This window comes from Amblyomma americanum, chromosome 3 (genome assembly GCF_052857255.1).
Source record: "Amblyomma americanum isolate KBUSLIRL-KWMA chromosome 3, ASM5285725v1, whole genome shotgun sequence".
NCBI classification, from domain to species: domain Eukaryota; kingdom Metazoa; phylum Arthropoda; class Arachnida; order Ixodida; family Ixodidae; genus Amblyomma; species Amblyomma americanum.
The window spans coordinates 147,524,921-147,543,760 of NC_135499.1; the positions used below are offsets into that span (position 1 = coordinate 147,524,921).

Genomic DNA, 18,840 nt, shown 5'->3' on the forward strand with positions numbered 1-18,840 from the left:
GCACCTAACTCACCCTAGGATGACAACACGTACGCTGGTGGTCTTTTCGCAGATAGCCACCTAACTATTAAGACTTCTAATGAATGTTGTGCTGATCAGCCAGACTGCTACCTTTTCCTATAGCGTCAAGAAATACATAGCACCTAACTCACCCTAGGATGACAACACGTACGCTGGTGGTCTTTTCACAGATGGCCACCTAACTTGCGCAAATTCGACTCGTCCGTGTAATAATTAAGCGGTCGGCTAACGAGCTGCATGATATTTATCGCAGCCTTATTGTGCCAAAACACAACAGCGATCGAGTGAGACTGCTCTCAGTTCATGGCCGGTCAAATTTTTACAAACACTTGTGTCTTAGCCTTCACCGAATCTTCGGTGCGCGCAGCGACGTCGACGCGTGAACATTGCGTTCGTCGTGCGCTGAGCCGACCGCACGAATTGCGGTGCCAGCTTGCTCTCCCTACACGTGCCATGGCGCTAGACGCGTTGAGGACTGTAATCGCGCGAGTGTAATCCGAGGCGTCCAAGACAACGCGGAACGTGCCGATTAGCTGCCCAGACGTCAGACAGGCCGGCCTACTGGAACCCCGCGGACGTGGATATGAACCAAGCTTGTTTTGGTGCAATAAGAACTCTGGCGACGACCGGTTTGCAGCGGGCTTTAGAGACAGGACGGTTGCGGTGGAATGAACTCGCAGTTATGACAAGGTCAACACAGGTCCATGGTCTTCTGGTAAGATGCAGCGAAAGACAAGAACGCAAGTGAGGATTCACAGAGCTTCCTTGTTCTGACCTGAACAAGTTTTTATAGCTGTTTATTGGATATAACGACGGGCATCAGCGACGGGGGAGTGTAACGTTATTCAGACACGTGACGCGAGGCCTTTTCCTCGGCTAAGCAGAGCCATTCGATCGTTCTGATCAGAAGGTGCAGTTTAGGTTCTCCCCGAGAGAGGCGACACGCTTTAATTGAAATGCGAGGTCTTCGAGCCATAGCGCTACCTGTGCGGCGGCAGCGTGCCTCATTCTGCTCGGGGCAGGGCGAGACCCTGGACTTCTCGGACTACAGCGTGGCGTACCAGCACAAGACCCTTTGGGAGCTGGTGCGGGCCTTGGGTGTGCTCAAGGCGTGCTCGTACGACAAGCTGGTGGACAACAGCCAATGGGTGAGTGCTTGCTTTGGTCACTAAAGATGCTCAGAGCTGACAGCTGCACTATGATGGTGGGACGATAACACGATTGTTAGAGGTTACACACACGGAAAGAGAAACGAGAGAAACGGTGGTGCCCCCGTCTGTATCCTTAATATTCAGAGTACCGGATGCTTTAGAAACCTATAGTACTGTATGCCTAGTTGAACCTCGTGGCGACTTGGCGCTACCGAATCGTGGTCTTCGAGTTACTATGCAACGCACTCCAGGCTTGAAGACCCCCCTTGAGTGAAGGCAAGATGGAGATGTGGGGGCTCTAATGTGTCTAATGTACATTTCTCTGAATTTCGAAAAAAAGAATGCTAATATTTTAGTCGCGTTAGAACACGATGAGGTCGAAATAAACTGATTCACTACTCCCCAATACAGTGTGCTTACTAGCGGATTTAAATTATTGTTTTAGCGCGCAAGTATTGAAAAAAAAAAATCTTAAAAGATAAATTTGCTGTCAAAACAAGTTTTCTGTAATAACCGCGTGCAAGTAGGGAAAATCAGCTGTTGGCTAAATGTTTCTATATGGGCGAATAAGCCTCGTCGTACACAAAAATAATGAATTTGTCGCTGTCATGTCTGCATTCAAGAAAACTTCCTTTGACCCGCCGCGGTGGATCAATGGTTAGGGCGCTCGACTACTGATCCAGAGTTCCCGGGTTCGAACCCGACCGCGGCGGCTGCGTTTTTATGGAGGAAAAACGCTAAGGCGCCCGTGTGCTGTGCGATGTCAGTGCACATTAAAAAATCCCCCAGGTGGTCGCAATTATTCCAGAGCCCTCCACTACGGCACTTCTTTTCTTCTTTCACTCCCTCCTTTATCCTTTCCCTTACGGCGCGGTTCATGTGTCCAACGATATATGAGACAGATACTGCGCCATTTCCTTTCCCCCAAAAACCAATTATTATTATTACTAGAAAACTTCCTTTCCATTTTATTGACGGAACGACTGAGGGATGATTTACGAGTTGCACATATTACTTCTCCCCCCTGTCCTCTATTCCTGTCCCCTCACCTCTTTCATTTCATTTCTCCATTCTGCCTGCTGTCCTTTATTTCCGCTGCCCCAGCTCAGGCGCTTCAGTATCGATGCAGATGCCGGGGCTAGCAAAAATCTTTTCCTTCCTTTATACTATTATTTAAAAAAAAAAACCACTACCACCACCACCACCACACACGAGGTGCTGGCCTTGCCTAGTCGGTGCCAGAACACGACCTTTGCGCCATGTTCCGGCATCGACACTGCCAGACACGCGCCAATCGACGAGTTCCGCCTTAATCACTGAAAGGTCGGCGTTTGCATATTTGCTGTGGGCAGGCGCGCGAATAGATTAGACTGTGGTGATGCCTGCTGTTTATGAGCAGTGGCCAGGTGGGTAGACGCACTTGTTATTGGACAACCTGCTTGTCTCGTATACGTCAACGCTAGTACGTCTTCAGATACTCTGGTAAATAGACGGCTTCATCATAGCGGACGCGTACTAGCGTACAGAAGATGCCAGATGCGCACAATTAGCGGCCAGGTGGTGATGCGCAACTACCACAGCGCATGCGCAGTAGACACCTTGCAGATCCGGAATACGTCTGCGTTAGTAAGTCCCCACTCAGTTACTGTTGCGAGGAATAATGTGTGCAAAAACGATGAAATCCCCATTGTTTTAGACGAAGGAAGTGCAATAAATTATTGCACAATTAGGATCGCCCTTTTCAACGGCCTCCTCCAACAGTCAGTTATAGTTATATAGAGTTTAATGGCGCAAAAACAACTAAGGCGATGGTGCGCCAAACACAACGACAGCCTCCTCCAAGAACACCCATGAATCCGCCCCTTACTCTGCCGTATTAAAACTCTCCAATAACACCTTGCTGCTTCGTAATTCTCTAGATTCATACTAATAATGCTTGTTTCACTACTACGCCGTACATGATGACAGGGTGCACATCGTAAAGCACTGTCATCTGACAGCTTTAAAACGCCATGGGCTGCCGCTGCGTTGAAAATGTTTGCTTTAATCATTAGACAAACGCTGCTTCTTCTTCATAGATTTATTTAGTGATCCAATTGGGAAAAAACGCCTGGATTCACTAAAGCTTCTGCAGGGGCGCGTGACACTCGTTCGCGTTGCCGCTCTTTCCGTTGTGGTTGTTCGAGTTATTCTGGTGGAATTATTGCTAGTGTGCGTGGATGTGTGCGTGGCATGTGTACAGCGTACGCCAGTGTGCACGGGTTGGACACACGTGTCGTGATGATGAATGCCGCGAACTGCAGCTGCTCACCACTGGCGAGCGCGTGCTCGGCCGCCGCCTCCTTGGAGCTCTGGTGGGGCCGACGTTCTATCGGCACTTCGTGGGGGGCGCAACGCCGGAAGAAATGCGGGCCTCGGTGGCCCGCTTGACCGCCACCGGAGTGCGCATCATGGTGGCCTGCTGCCTGGAAGAGGACGAAGACGGAGAGCTGGGTACGGACCCCGCGTCCGCCTTCCAGAGGTGATGGCTATGGACTATATGGTTGCGAATACAGCTACGACTGCTGCGGCTTAATAGCCGTATACTGTTCATGCGCCTTCTATGAAGAAAAAAAATTGGCGGTGGTTTAGCTCTGGTTAAACCTGGAGTGATGCGATAGCTACAGCTGGCCGAGTGCAACTTGGTCACCTGACCAACCACGTGATCAGCCATGGCGCCGCGCCGCCGGCAGCTGCTCCGCACCACGTGACCAACCACGTGACAGCGTGGCGGCGAGAGCCACAGGGTGGCGCTGAAGGCTCGAAATGCTACCGTAATGTTGCTATCGCTACAAAACAGCTAGCAGGTTAGTACTTGCGACGCCTGGAGTACACTACTGCATCAAATGCTACGGGGTATGCTTTTATGCAGTAAGCACATTCTTGATGCGCTCCGCTTAACAAAGCTCCTATAGACGCCCGTGTTTTCTCCGAAGCTATCATCTATGCCTGTGAACACATGGCCTCGTTCCTTATTGTTACAGTTCCGCGCTTGCCTCTGAAGTTGACACTGCTAAGGTCGTGGACAGTTAGAGGCAGTAAGTCTGAGAAGAAGATATCGTCTGGCATTTGACGCCGCGAATTTTGTTGCGCAAAATAGGTGTGCGGGAAGGCTAGACGCATACTTCACTGCAGTGTGACCGCCTGTTCCGTCCGCTCCCCTTTCCACGCTCGTCATGTAAAATGACGTCGCACTTAACATGACTTCACAGAGTGGTATAACTGCGTCGTGCACCTTTTCTCCTTTCCTCTCTCCCTCTTCTTTCCTAATCTTCTCTTCTTTTTTATTTTCTCCTCCTCTCAGTCACGCACAACGTTTCCGCATGCCGAACTGCTGCCTCCTTTCAGAGAAATTCGACACGGACTATTCGACGATGGTTAGAGTTTAGTAGCCTGCATCAGTCTGAACAATTGAGGCTTCCTGACGCCTAAATTCTTCCAGTTCGAGTTGTTCAGTTCTCGTGTTTCTGTATATGCTCCCGCCGGATATATGGAAACACTAGTTCGATTCGGCCTCGCCCTGTCACCTACTGGCCGTCCTAAGCAGTTTAGTTGGGAGAGTGACTCCAGACGTTGGTCCTAGATGGTCTCCGCGTCAACCCCCGGCACAGGACGCGTTTTTCTTTGAAGTACGAAATGTCAGTGGTATCTGGACAGCTTTCCTTTGCAGCTGTTTGGTTGCGTCTTGGTCCATGCGTGCTAAAAATGAATCAATTATCAAAAAATCTACTCCATTCGGGGAATTCCTTTAAACACATTTGACTGACGTTAACCGTCCTGCACGACGTAAAAAAAAAAAGGCCCGAGCTGTAAGCCAACGTAATTCAGGTGTCTTTTAAATGGACACTGGAGACGATTTAATACATCGTCCTTCCACTCACTGCCTTTCATGCGCGTTTGGACTCGTCTGCCTGGCAAGAAAAGCTCCCGCCTTTCGGCCATTTGCATCCCTCGCGCTATAATGCGACTTGTGACGTCATCTGTGGCGGAAGGTCTAGTTGGGCCCTCTATAGCTAATTCGGCAACTTACAGGCCAACAAATATATAAAGCTTTAAGTATAACGTGAGTGTGCAGGCTACATAGTCGTGCAATTTACATTCTATGCAAGTACTCAACATGGGCTTCTGTCGCACTGCAATAGAACGTGAGGACCAGTCTTCGGTGTAGCGTGGACTAGCCCCGAATACCGAATAATTTCGCGACTAGTCGTCTGTTGGCAGACGTTCTGGAGACCAGGTTCCAGACTTTTGGTCTCCAGCCGCTGCTGGCGAGACGTTCAGATATTTTCGAGCGTGCAGTGCGCACTGGTCACATTGCACATGCGGTCAGTTGTCGCATTTGATTGTGTGTAACGGCGCACGTGCTCAGCGCAGGCGTGCGGCGATGTACGGCCGCAACAGCGAGACCGTGCTGTCGTGCCTGCGCATGTGCTCGGAGCTGGGCTCGGAGGCGCCACTGATGCAGATCAAGATGAGCGGGCTGCTGCCTCCGCACCTGCTGGTACGAGAGCAGCTTTGCGATCAGTCTGCCCCCAGCCTTCTCCATTGGATGTGTTCGTCTGCAATATCTGACTGTAGAGAGAGAGAAAGAGTGAAAAGTCTCACTGCGGTACTCCACGTGGCGGGCCACATTGAAACGGGTAATAGTTTGTTAGCCATTGGCAATAGATCACTGAAAAAGACACTAAAGAAGAATACTAAGTCCAGCTTTACTAAGAGATTAGTTTCCCAATACTGCGGATATGTCATTCTTACCGAGAACAAAGATTGCATATGCCAGAAAATTGCGTAAAAGCGGAAGGCTATAGCGACACCCTTAGATGATTGTAGCAACTACACCTAGTCAAGCGAAATCTTTCTCCGGCCACCATGGGTTCAATCGCTTTCGCGTGCAACAGTATTTAGACTAGTAGAATGGGAACACACTGTAAACGCAGGAAATCGGTGCGGCGAGTTCTGTCGAGATACGAGTACGCGAGGTTTCACTTGCTTAGCATGCCGCCCACCAGCTAGATTGCGTGAAGCCATCGTGCGAAGTGAATTCCGAAGCGTGAGGTCGTTCCCACTCTTACGCGAATGGTGAGGCCACCGTTAGTATAAAAGGCGATAATTTGAGGTTCGTGGCTAGCAGTGTGGTGACACCATCGGTTGATAAACATCTGGTTTATAGCCAGATATTTATCTCACACATACTCATTGCTACTGATCATGCGATGTTTCTTGGAATAGTACTTGTCTGCCACTTAAAATTTGACAGACGCATAAACTGTCCAACAAGAAAAACAGCATATGACATAAGAGTAATCATTAAGGTAAGAAATTGCTTTAATTTACGTGCGCTCATTTCACCCCGTTACGCTTTAATCCATAGTCATATTAACTATTGTATTTCTTCTCATGGTGGGTGGAACAGTGCGGAAAAGACGAGAAAGACACAGACAGGCGCTGTGTCTCGTCTCTCGTCTGTTCGCACTGTTCCACCCACCATGAACTGTTACCAACTCGCCCAACTTTCCAGCCTTCATCAGTGTATTTTTTCTGGGAGAAATACCCACAGAACGCACATTTCACCGCGACAACACATACAGAATCAGGCCATACGCATTATTACGTTAAATAACTATTTATGCAGTGCTGCAGCACCATTACTGCAGGCTCATAACATCCTATGAGTCTCATCCATGGTTCATTATTTCCTTGACATTCTCAAATTTTGGGTTCGGGAGAGGATCACTTCCCATTCCGTTAACTAATAGTATTTAGTTTCATCGACAAAGTTTCACTCGCTTCTCATGCCGAAACGATTTCTTACTGCCGAAGCCTTGAACTAACTACGGTAACTTCACAGTAAATTTCTCGGCATCATTTTTGTGGAATTCATTACTATTTAGTATAAAGCAATCATCTAACATTCTTGCTTTCAAACTTAGTTTTCGTACTTTTCTTCAATCGTGATAAACGTTTTTTTATTGATGAGAGCAATCGAATCACTTACTTCAATTGTTTTCCTCTATTTATGCATTTATAACACATTTACCCAAAACGTGTTTCATTTATAGGTGCATCAGCTTGTATTTCTGCGCGTTTTAAAAATTACTTTATGTAATCAGTTTCAGTTTTATCTGCTGTTGTTTGCACGTTATCATTTTTACACGTTTGTAACAGGAGGTCCCCTGTGCAGCCATTGGCTTTGGGACTTTCTCTTGTATTTTTTAAATATGTGTGCGCAGTGATTATTGGTTTATAATAATCTTAATATGATTCTGGTTCTGAATAATGATATTGCATGTCTGTTTCGATGGCTGATAACTGGTTTAATACTATGAGCAGCGCCGCCCCCGTGAGAGAAATATTCTCTTGAAGAACCTCAATAAAGCCCAATTTTTTGAAAATAAATTTAATAAAAATGACTGTGCATATACGACCACCCCGTGCCGTGTAAATGTTTTTCGAAGGCGTTGCGTTCTCTCCAGAAACGCAACTAGAGTTGGCTATCGCCGCAAAAAGCTTTTTATTTTTTTTTTTGTTTTCACTGCGTTAGTAGTATCTTCCTCTTTCGGCGAAAACGCTCTGGTCTGTGTACTCGCAAGTGTAAAGTGTAAGAAGTGTACTCGCAGAATTCAAAAGCCTAAAGCACTCCGCGGAAGAGGACATTTATATCCAAAAAGCATGGAATGTATTAGGAACTATTAATATACTATTAATATTAAAAACATTAATTACAATAATAACTATTAATAACATTAATATTGATGTATTCTTCGAAGAGAATAATAGGACAGTTGAAAATTTGTTTTCTCTGTAGTTGAAAGAGGGTTAGTCAAACTTAAGTATTGGTTGGCTTAGGCTGTACTACGTACAAGGCTAGGCATGGCTAAGCTAGGCAAAGAAACCCAAGGTAAGGCAAGGTAAGGCAAGGGCAGGCAAGACAATGCGACTGTGATATTATAATTTGATTTTTTAATTATCCTGTGGCAAGACTCTTGAATCACAGTAAAAAAAAAACACGATAGAACCGTGTCAAAAATACGACAAAGTGTTCTGCCGTTTTGCCGTAACAACAGATGTATGCGTTGTTTTGTGGTATTTTTCTCTAGTACTTTAGTTTTTTTTTTCTGTAGTCTGCAGTTCTGCAGTACCTTTTTGTAGTAACTACACAAAATTCTGTTGTTACTACAAACATTTCTATTGTTACTGCAAGTTCATAGGCAAAAAAATTGCAGAAAATGTGTTGTGACGGCAGAAAATTTTATATTGTGTTTTTCAGCCAGGTTTTGCGGCCCATTTGCGGCCGTATCAATCTGAGGTGGCGCGAGAATTCTCGCGAAATTAGTTACCCAGGAAATGAACGGCACCACCACCGCGTTCGTAGCTCTTCTAGGCAAAATCTTTCAGACAAGTGTTTTCATTGTGCGGTCTTTGAGTTCTCAGGCGCTATTGTCTGCGCGAGCACAGAGGTCGCTGTTCACTGTTTGTATCGACGCAGGCTCACTTGACTCGAGTCTTCCAGTCGACTGAGCGACCCGAGCTCATATTGAGTTGCCTCGGTGACGCGTTGCGCAGCGACCGCTACAAGGTATGTAAAGTACACGAATGAGGCGCTAAATCGACATTGCAAAACTTTTGCCTGCAACGCGAAAAGTGTGTTCGTCCGAAATTCTCGCAGAAAAATTTTGAATATTAGAAAATTGTAAGTTACTGCTATGGAAATATTGAAGGTAATCGTCTATTCTTCCGGTGTGTAGCAAAGTCTTTGTTATAATGTTTTTCCATCGCTCGCATTGAGCAGATAAGACTGCCATAGAAAACCAATGGGGAACGGTTTTGACGAATGCAAAAACGTCAATAGCAAAATAAATGCGAGCCTGTAGACAAGAGATGTGCGGATATATTGATTGGTATAGTGAAATCTTACAATAGAAGGAAAAATTGCGTTCATAAACCTTTTCTCGTTCGAAAATGCTTTTCTCCAGAATTGTTGTGTATGGAAGGTACAAAAATGTGTGCGCTTTCGTCACTATAAAACGACCCGCCATACAAGCCTGATCACATCCTTTAGTTACAATCTACTCTGGGAGTATCATTTGTAAACATGTTTAAAAGGAAGCAATGAAAACACCTATCGATGAACAGAACCGACCCGGAATGTTGAACGTGATATTAGCAACGCTCAGGACGAAGAAATATAAAAGATTGAGATAAGTTTATTGGCATAAAGCTAACGATTACTTCTCATTTATGAGTAAGATGCATAACTTTTTTTTTTCTGCGTAGCTCTTCTGTATATATACGCACGATCCCCTCACGCCTTTCCAAGTTCGATGCGAGAATGAAGCAATTTTTTTTTAAAAGAGCGATCTGAGTCCGGATAGTTCTGGACGCAGTTTTTTGTGCTCTTATGATTCTGCACAATCATTTTTTGTTATTTATGAAGTAACTAGGCAATGTGTACATATGCCTGTGTGAGCGCAATGAAACAAAGGTAGAAAATATTCCGATTCTATTGTGAGCGCTTTCTTCCTCCAATGTATGCTTTCTCTCGCGCTCTGAACGTTAGCAAGCGTATTTAACAGGAACAACTCGGGAAATGCGAGTTTGAAACTAAAGAGATTTCTTTGATGCAATTTTGTACTCAATCAGTACAGACAATGGGAAGACAACAGTGTCCTTATCTATATAGACTTTAATAGGTTGAATAAAGCGTGGACGGTGTTTTTTGATGGTTTCGACAGGAGTGCCCTGACTTGAAATTGGAAAACAATGACCACAAGTTTCTCGACCTGGCGTTGACTAATCTTCGGAACCTCTGTAAGGTGAGCACGTCTGATACGCTTCGTAGCAGTATGAACATACTCGTGTTCCATCCTAGAGAAGAAAATATTTTAATTCGTTCAAATCGAAAAAAGAAGTTTGAATTAACTTTTTGGCCCGGTTGGTTGTTTGTGTTTAATTTATTTAAATTACTGCTGGTAGCAGTTTATGTGGCTATAAAACAGCGGGTTAGTTAGTACAACGCTAAATGGGAACAGAAACATCAAACCAAACTGTGTTGATAACGAACACAGCGCAGTTTTATACCCAGAATGAACACACACTAACTAGCCCAACTGTCCATTCTACTATCACGAACCACGACATAAGCCTTGTTCCTAAAGAGAGTTAGGATGCGAGCATCGCGTTTTCTTTTTAACTGAAATTACACAAACAATCACGGGCTCGAATATATGCATATACGTACGGAATACAGTCGATCATTTGTAAACAAGGTATACACAACAAAAGTGTCATGTCCTCCTGAAAGGTGAGGGGTTGCCGGAATCCGTTCACTCACTCGGTGTCCGCTGAGCGTTCAGACCACGTTGGCCTATGCCAGGCGAATATCTACGGGGTGCGAGATAAGTTTTTTTTTGTCACCTAATGTCCAACATTCTCGGACAAAAATTTTGAATATTGGAGAATTACTGTTATGGAAATACTGAGGGAAATTGCCCATTCTTCCGATGTGTAGCAAAATATTTCCTTTAAAATTAAGTTTTTCCATTCCTCGCCCCGAGCAGTTAAGAATGCCATAGAAAACTAATGACGATAATAGGAAACAATTGCAATCCTATGGACGGGAGGTCTGCAGATATATTGATTGTTACAGCGAAATCTTACAGTGTATGAAAAAATTGGGTTCATAAACTCTTTCCCGTTCAAAAATGCTTTTGTTCCAGAATTGTTGGGCATGTAAAACACACATGGCTCACGTGTTGACTCTGCGCTTGCAGGCCTCGAAAGAGACCGGGGTGAACATTCTTGTGGACGCGGAGTACGCCAGCATGAACGACGGCATCGAGCTTCTGGGTCTCGCTCTCATGATCGCCTACAACGAACGCGAGCCGATGGTGTCGAACACGTACCAGTGTTACCTGACGGTGAGGAAAGCATAACTCTTGAAAACTGTCCTTCCCGCAGGTTGATAAAAAATGCACTCCTTTTTGCTAGATAAAGGTGCAAGGACATTTATTACTATTTTTTTCGAGCAAATAACCTGAAATACTTATCGAGACATGTTCTAGGTAATCTAGTTACTTTCGTTAACTGCATGCGTCCCATTGAGCATTTATTGTCTTTTCAAAGCAAAGAAACGCAATTTCTTATTCGGCCGCATGCAAAGTAACTTACTTTCAATCGGTGCATTCGCCCCTGTTGACAATGGAGTACAGTTAAAGAGCGACAGCTCCATTAGGCCTTGGTAAACGGCGTCGAAGCGAATCTGGCATTCGCTTGGTTGGGGCAACCTAAAAAGAATGAAAAATAAAAATCCCCTGCCTGCACCACTAACGTACAGCAGGCTTAATTCAATCTGAAGATAAATGAAAAGGCCCGAAGGTAATGATATAATTTTACTACCCGTAGGTGGGGAAAATGAAAAAAAAATGAGGGTGGGAGGGGAGTAAAAAGCCACATAGCGACCCATAGCCGGGGAGCGGGCCCGGGGAGAGTCCCCCGAGTTCCCTGTGATGTAGCGGAGAGGATAGGTGAAATGGGTTATGGGAATAGGGATGGAAATGGGGACAGCGAGTTTTTTGCTCTGATCCTTCATATATCTCGACTCCATTGCTGGCCTGCCTGGCCAGGACAGGGAGGGCATCAAGATTGCCCAATGGTGCGGCTCCACTCACGGGATGCCCGACCACCCACAAACGCAACGGGCTCCGGCCGCCGGAGAAAGGAAAACATAACCCGGGGTCAGCTACTTCGGGCCCCTCCACGACTTTCAGGGTTTGTGTCGGACCTGAGAGCTACTAACCATCGAGTGCTTTTCGCGGTTTTGGCAGTATGTTGCTACCCTCCCGCGACGTTCATGTGGAATATCGTTCCGGTGGGCACTTTCATGGAGAGAAGGTAGCTGTGTAGCCATCGCCATCACGTACCTCCGGAATGGCCCCGGAGAAGGCGAAGAGTATTGCGGTTCTTCGAACACAGTCCAATGTACCGTTTGCGCTCTTTTGTGGCAAGCTATCTGCCACGAAATCAGCTGCGCATTTTGGCGAGTGAACTTTGCCGTCCCGTCCCTGGCGCAGGAGGCACCCAGCAAAGTGGAGCGGCAGCTGTCGCTAGCCACACGCATGGGCGCCTCGTTCGGCCTCAAGCTGGTGCGCGGCGCCTACATGGACAGCGAGCGGAGAAGGGCCAGGGACTCGAACCGGGAGGACCCCGTCTGCGCCAGCTACCGGGCGACCAACGAGAACTATGACAGGTATGAGCCGACATGCGTGTTGAACGCAACTGTGCTAGCCAGCGATATATGTAGCGAGGGATTAATTTGTCACAGACTGACTCCCTGCAAACCGATTATGCTCGGTGTCTGTATGCTTGTTGCCGTCATCAGCTTCGAACTTTTTCTGGGAACCACGGGGGCTACTACCTCTGCGGTGCAACTTGACTGTGTGTCGCTCGTGCCAGTTGCTTATGCGATGAAGAGAGTGAACTGATGTGGGGTCCTGACTGGTTCCGCTTTTTTCGGCTCCGGCGCAGGGTCCTGTGCTACCTGCCTCGAGCACATCCAGCGGTCAGGGGAACAGTGCCACCTGATCGTTGCGTCGCACAACGAGGACAGCATACGCACGGCTACCAGCAGGTGCAGCATCGTGTGGGGGGGGAGACGATGTATTTGTGTAATAGATATACGCAAAAGACGGTTTATAAAGAATTTAGCTATAATAACTTGTGATATAGACCTTGCATAGAATGCAGTCCTTGGAGGATACATCGAACCTTGATAATTAAAAGCAGCTATAGATATGTACATACGAATCATGCTTCGTGGCCTTTAGATATGCAGTAACTACAAGATATGACTGCACCTGGGAACAGATACCGCCACTAAAAAAGCCCCAATGCAAGGTACACGAGAGGACGAGGCAAAAGCTGGACTAACTGATGCTCACGATGATATTGTTAGTCACCTCAGGTTTGTTCTATTCGTCTTCTTTGAATAGAAAAAAAAGTGTCACACTTCAATCAGCAATGGTGTTGCGAGTATCTATTCCTCGTAAGCAGACATACGCCTGCGTTAATCATACTTAAAAAGGTGAGGAGGCAGTGGCCAGTGGCGCAGCTTAGGTGTAAACCCGCGTCATGAACAGTTCATGGTAAAAGCTTTTCTCGTTTTCTCGCTGTCTAGTAATCGGCGTACGCTCAAATGGTACCTCCTTTACACTTCGAACGTGTTACATTAAAAAAAAAACTACACATACGTATGTGGTTTTATGCTAACTGAAGAGCTGTATATTCGTTGTAATCATGTGCCTCCGCGGCGGCTGACTGGTTATGGTGCTCGGCTGCTGACCCGAAGAGCGCAGGTTTGATCCCGGCCGCGGCGGTCATATTTAGGTGGAGGCGAAAATGCTAGAAGCTCATGTGCTGTGCGATGTCAGTGCCGGATAATTTCAACCACCTGCGTCGTGGTCGAAATTATCCGGAGCCCTCCACTACGGCGTCCCCATAATGACGTGAGCAAGTGAAACTCCGTTTTGCCGACAGCTCTTGTTTTATTCGTCGAAATAGCATGCGTCGTCTATTTCCATCTCCGGTTATTTGTTTCTTTTTCAGAATGCAGGAGCTCGGGCTAGCTGTTAACGACAAAAGGATAAGCTTCGGGCAGCTGCTAGGCATGTACGATCACATCACTTTTCCTCTTGGTGAGTAACGTCGAACTGCTCCTCTTTGTTGACAAGCTCTTTCATGGAGGACACTGCGTATTGCTTAAGAATCAAAACCCGGGCTTGACCTGTGGTAAGTGTTGTAGTGATAGCAAACAGCGGGGCTGCCAGTGTGCTTTGCGTTCAGTTGTGATGACGACCACTTTTTTTACCTTTGTAGTATTTTGAGCAGTTCTGAACAGTTTATCTGAGCGAGCAAGTTTGACGTTTCTGACAAAATCCTGCGCGGTCGCATAAGTGCCTGATAGTCTGTTGTATCGCGCTGTAAATGACGACACTCAGCCCAGGAAGGCCTTAGCTGGAAGTCTGAATTTGTGTCACTTGTATTATTTTCATACCGGGGCGTTTTCTCGCGAATAGTTTTTGATAAGTGGGAAAAATGAAATTGGGTGCAACACCCTGCCAGCACTATACTTCCCAATTCATTAGTCACAAAAAATGGGTAGAATGCGCTGCACCAAAGCAGGAAACGGTATTTTTTAAGTTTACATTAGGTCATGCATGGTTAAACGCTGTACTTTAGCTTGACAAACTCCCTGCTTCACCCGAGTGCAGCCGCCTGCGGCTACAACGTGTACAAGTCCGTACCGTACGGCCCCCTGCACGAGCTTCTGCCGTACCTGGCTCGGCGTGCCAGCGAGAACAGGGCCGTGCTCAGCAGTCCCGTCGTGGAGCGAGGTATGCTGGCCACGGAGATCCGGAGGCGTCTGCTGGGGAGGAGGACAACCCTGACGTTGGCACGCTGATCGACGCTGATGCACAGGGACGGCGCAGCGCAGTGATGCCTGAGGTCCACCTCGAGAGCCCAGAAGGTCCCCGCAGATGCCCCTGCGCCTCGCAGTCGGAGTGCTTCTGTGTTGCGCGACGAAGTGGGTCAGGAAACACGCCTCCACGATGAGAGTGATATCGTTGATACTGGCAGCGGTGTGCTATATGTGGCGTTGAGAGAATTTCGCTTGGACTCTTCCACAAATGTCTGGGCGCATTACATTCCTGCGTCTGAGTGGGATAGCGGCATTTTCTAGGCTCGGGTTTGTGGCCTTTGGAGGAGCACAACTGTCGTATAGAGGCGAGAGGCATAGGATACCGTACTTTTAAGCTAAGTCGCACACTACTGCTGACGCAGAATTCACAACGCCCGCACAACGCAGTGCTAGGAGCATCACAAGGTAAGCCGCCATATAAATGCCTCGCGAGATCTGTATTCAGACGCTTAATGAGGTGCACTGGGCTTTCTCCTCCGCAAAAGCAGGCGCAAGCCGCGATACACCTTACAGAGAGTAGGACAGCCTTTTCAGTAACGTCGAGGGTTAAGATGCAGACTATGTTCTTAAGAATAAAGATGCTTGTTATTTCCTTGTATGCAATGAGCACATATCGCTTCTATTTGTCGTTGCGCCGCACCTGAGCATACAACACGATGGCTCGGGTTTCTTTTCAGGACAACTCGACGCTGCAAAGACTTTTGTGATGGGATATTTCAACGGAACGGAAGCTGCGGTGACACCTTCGTGTAATTATTACGCAGGAATGACCACGCGTAGTCCTCACGCGCTTGTGACGCGGCCCAAGGGGATTCATTACGCCCCTCCCCCCCATCTTCCACATTCATTCTCTTGGAGTGCTCTTGTTGGGCATCTACCACCCAGCAGTTGCTCCCCCCCCCCCCCCAAAAAAAAAAAATCCTGTCTACGCGCCTGACGCAGCAACATAAAATAATCACTCTCTTTATCTAATGCGTTCTTCTCCACAGTTCGCTGGAAGCAGGTTTCCATTCATGGTGCCTTACCTTTTTTCGGCTACTAGAGCTTGACCTTTGCCCATTTTCGGGCGAGCCGTGGAGACCACCGCCGCCAGCCTCCTCACCGCTTCAGGCATCAGAACAGCCGCAGTAAGACGCGGACACAACAGAGAAGGGCAGGGCACACGCTACTTGCAAATGACATTTCATACGGAATAAGAACTGCCTGTACACATCGTCGTGCCCTGACGATCGATCAACAGCCCAAACAAGCGTTTTAGAATGCTCATCGCACAGCTACACTCTAAACACGAATACGCCCCATATGGGAGTAAAAAAAGGCAGTAATGTGTCGTCTAGCGCACTTTTTTTTACTCCTTTATTTTTAGAGTATACTACGAATGACCGAATTTGCCTCAGTAATGAAGCAACCAAAAATTACCTTACTTGGCCAGAAGATCCCTGTTTTGGGCACTTTTTCGCCGCGGAGTTTTAGAAATCACTGAATTTTCTGCGAGTTATTTTCATGAACTTTTTTCACTAATCATTGCAGTTCGTGGAGATTAATGAAGACCAAGGTGCAGGTATTTTCCAAGTACTGCTGGTAGCGCGTGTTTGTTTTTTGTTTGTTTTGTGCGCTCTCCCCATGTATTTGAGGAGGGAGACCGGTGAGAAAAGTTGGCCATCACAGCCACCTGAAGATACGTGTTGAAGGAATAATAATAATAATAATTGGTTTTTTGGGGAAAGGAAATGGCGCAGTATCTGTCTCATATATTTTTGGACACCTGAACCGCGCCGTAAGGGAAGGGATAAAGGAGGTAGTGAAAGAAGAAAGGAAAAAGGTTGAAATCTGTATCCAAGGTTCATTCAATTAGAATGCATTTCTTTAATGAAAAATTGCAGGGGACACTTAGGCTCCGCATTTAGGGTATGATGCGATAGTGTCAATGGGTTAATGGGTTGATGTACATATCTGCAGAATTGGTCGTTCTTTACTTAACATCCATAGCGCCCTAGGAAACCTCATACCACTCCTGGCGCAGTGGTGCAGGATTTGCGCAGCGCGTCGATCGCTGGCTCCTGCTCACGTGGTCTTCGCGCTGCTTTGATAAATGTTGATCAATTATATATTTTTCTTTCTCTGCTCTCTTGGAAAGACAGAGTGCTTCAAACCTTTGTCAAGCAGCAATGGTTGCAACTGTCAGGCAACCGCAAGGAAAGGTTTTCTCTGCTGGCACTGATTGCGCCGTTTTCTTTCTTTTTTCTGCTTTTGTAGCTGGGTTTTATCCTTGGCATGGACGTGATACATATATCTTTACAACAAATATCTTCAGCCGGAAAAATTCCCCCATTTCCCTGCGAATCGTTCAAATTCCCTAAAAACTCATTAGGGTTGCCTTTTCCTTTCAGAGTGAATGAGTTAGGGGAAAGCCTCAGGGTTCTTGCCGACGTTTCGGCGAGAGGACTTGTCTTCGTCTGTGCCCAGAGGAAGACATGCCCTCTTGTCGAAACGTTTGCAAGCAGCTTAGGGCTTTCCCTTCCCTTATTCATTTTGTGAGTGTCAAGTAACCAACTGCCCACCTCTCTCTACCATGGACATTTTCCCTTCAAGCCTTTGTACGGAAAATCTTCTGAAAAAGGGAGAGAGAGAGAATAAATATTTAGTGTGTAAAAGGAGACCAGAGCAGATTGTGAGTGGAGTCCTCAGTCCAGGACTCTAGTAGTTTCTGCCGACGCTTTGGTGATGGTGACTAGCGCCTCCTGGCCTTCCAGGGTGCCGCAGGCCAGCCTCACTTCCGCTGCTCCAGCGCCGCGTTGTGCGGCTTTAGGTGGTTGGGTTTAGCTGTGCATGTCCATGTGATGTGTGCGAATGAGTGAATGTGGGAATATCACCACACCGGAGACATGTATCTGCGTATAATGTTGGGTAAAGCGGTGTAGGTAGTGTAGGTGGGTTTTGAGAGAGGAAAACTGTATATTGCGCAGCTTAACGTTCCAAAGCGACGCATGAGCTATGAGGGACGTCGTAGTGGAGGGCGCTGGGATAATTTTAGCAACTTGGAGGAAATTTAAATTTGTATTTTGAGGGAGGGAAATGGCTCAGTTATTGTCTCATATATCGGTGGACACCCGAACCGTGGCGTAAGGGAAGGGAGGAAGGTGGGAGTGAAAGAAGAGAGAGACAGGTGCCGTAGTGAAGGGTTCCAGAATAATTTCGACCACTTGGGGATCTTTAACGTGCACTGACATCGCACATCATCGCACAGCAAACAGGAGCTTGAGGGATAATGGTTTTTAGGAAATGCAGTAACCGTCTCACCTCTCGGTGGACATCTCAACCACGCCGTGAGGGAAGAGAGGAAGATGGGAGTACGTATGTACGTGCACCTACACTCAGTGGGGAGAGTGCTGTCATGATCGCATGATGTTCAACGCGGTCAAAAGATTAGGATAAGACTGCCTTGGTGCGGCCCAAAATGAGCGGTTTAAGATGTCATCGGTCATATGCAGCATGGCTCCTCGTGGCGATGAATTGGGGCGGAATACCACCTTGCTGTGAGGGTACAAGTCATGACCCACCATGTATTGTATGAACCTCGCTGATACCACATGCTCTAAAAGCTTTCCGATACATGATGTTAGCGAGACTGGGCGAATGTTTTGGGGTGTAAGTGTTTTGTTGGGCTTCAGGATGATTTCCTTCGCGTGGCACCAAGGCTGGGGGAAGGTGCCCTCCTTCAAGAACACTCTGAAGTACTCCGTAATGCGGGCGATCGATCGATCATCTAGGTTAAGAGCGTTGTGTTGGTGACCTGGTTGGCACCGGGTGTGAAATTGATGCGGAGAGTCAAAAGGGCTCTGACCTCCGCCTCTGATATGTCGATGTCGAGTTCGGGGTTCAGCTCTCCTGTGTATGAGGGGAGAGAAGTTGGTACGCCGCGTGAAGTGTAGGTGTGGAGAAGTGCATCGAAGAGTGCGCCGGGATTGTCCATGTGTGTGTGTATGAGCCGGGTGACATGGTTCTGAGTGGTGGTTTTCGTTTGCGACGGATCGATGAAACGTCGGAGAAGCTGCCACGCCCGTTTGGTGGACAGTTTACCGGTGATGCCGTCGCATACCTGCATCTAATTGGAGCGACAGGGCTCCTCCGAATCTTGTTGGATTTGGGATCACA

The 18,840-nt window shown here is 47.1% G+C and overlaps 1 protein-coding gene across 1 annotated transcript; it reads left to right on the top strand.

Moving 5' to 3' along the window:
• The first annotated feature begins 642 nt into the window (after positions 1–642).
• Positions 643–14,803, top strand: LOC144123378 (hydroxyproline dehydrogenase-like). Its single transcript, XM_077656220.1, is given in 11 exon segments — positions 643–1,169; positions 3,476–3,693; positions 5,586–5,712; positions 8,698–8,787; positions 9,944–10,024; positions 10,982–11,128; positions 12,281–12,456; positions 12,735–12,750; positions 12,752–12,837; positions 13,812–13,900; positions 14,477–14,803. Coding segments are annotated over 11 exon segments (1,413 nt in total). The 5' UTR covers positions 643–977; the 3' UTR covers positions 14,668–14,803.
• Positions 14,804–18,840: the final 4,037 nt, after the last annotated feature.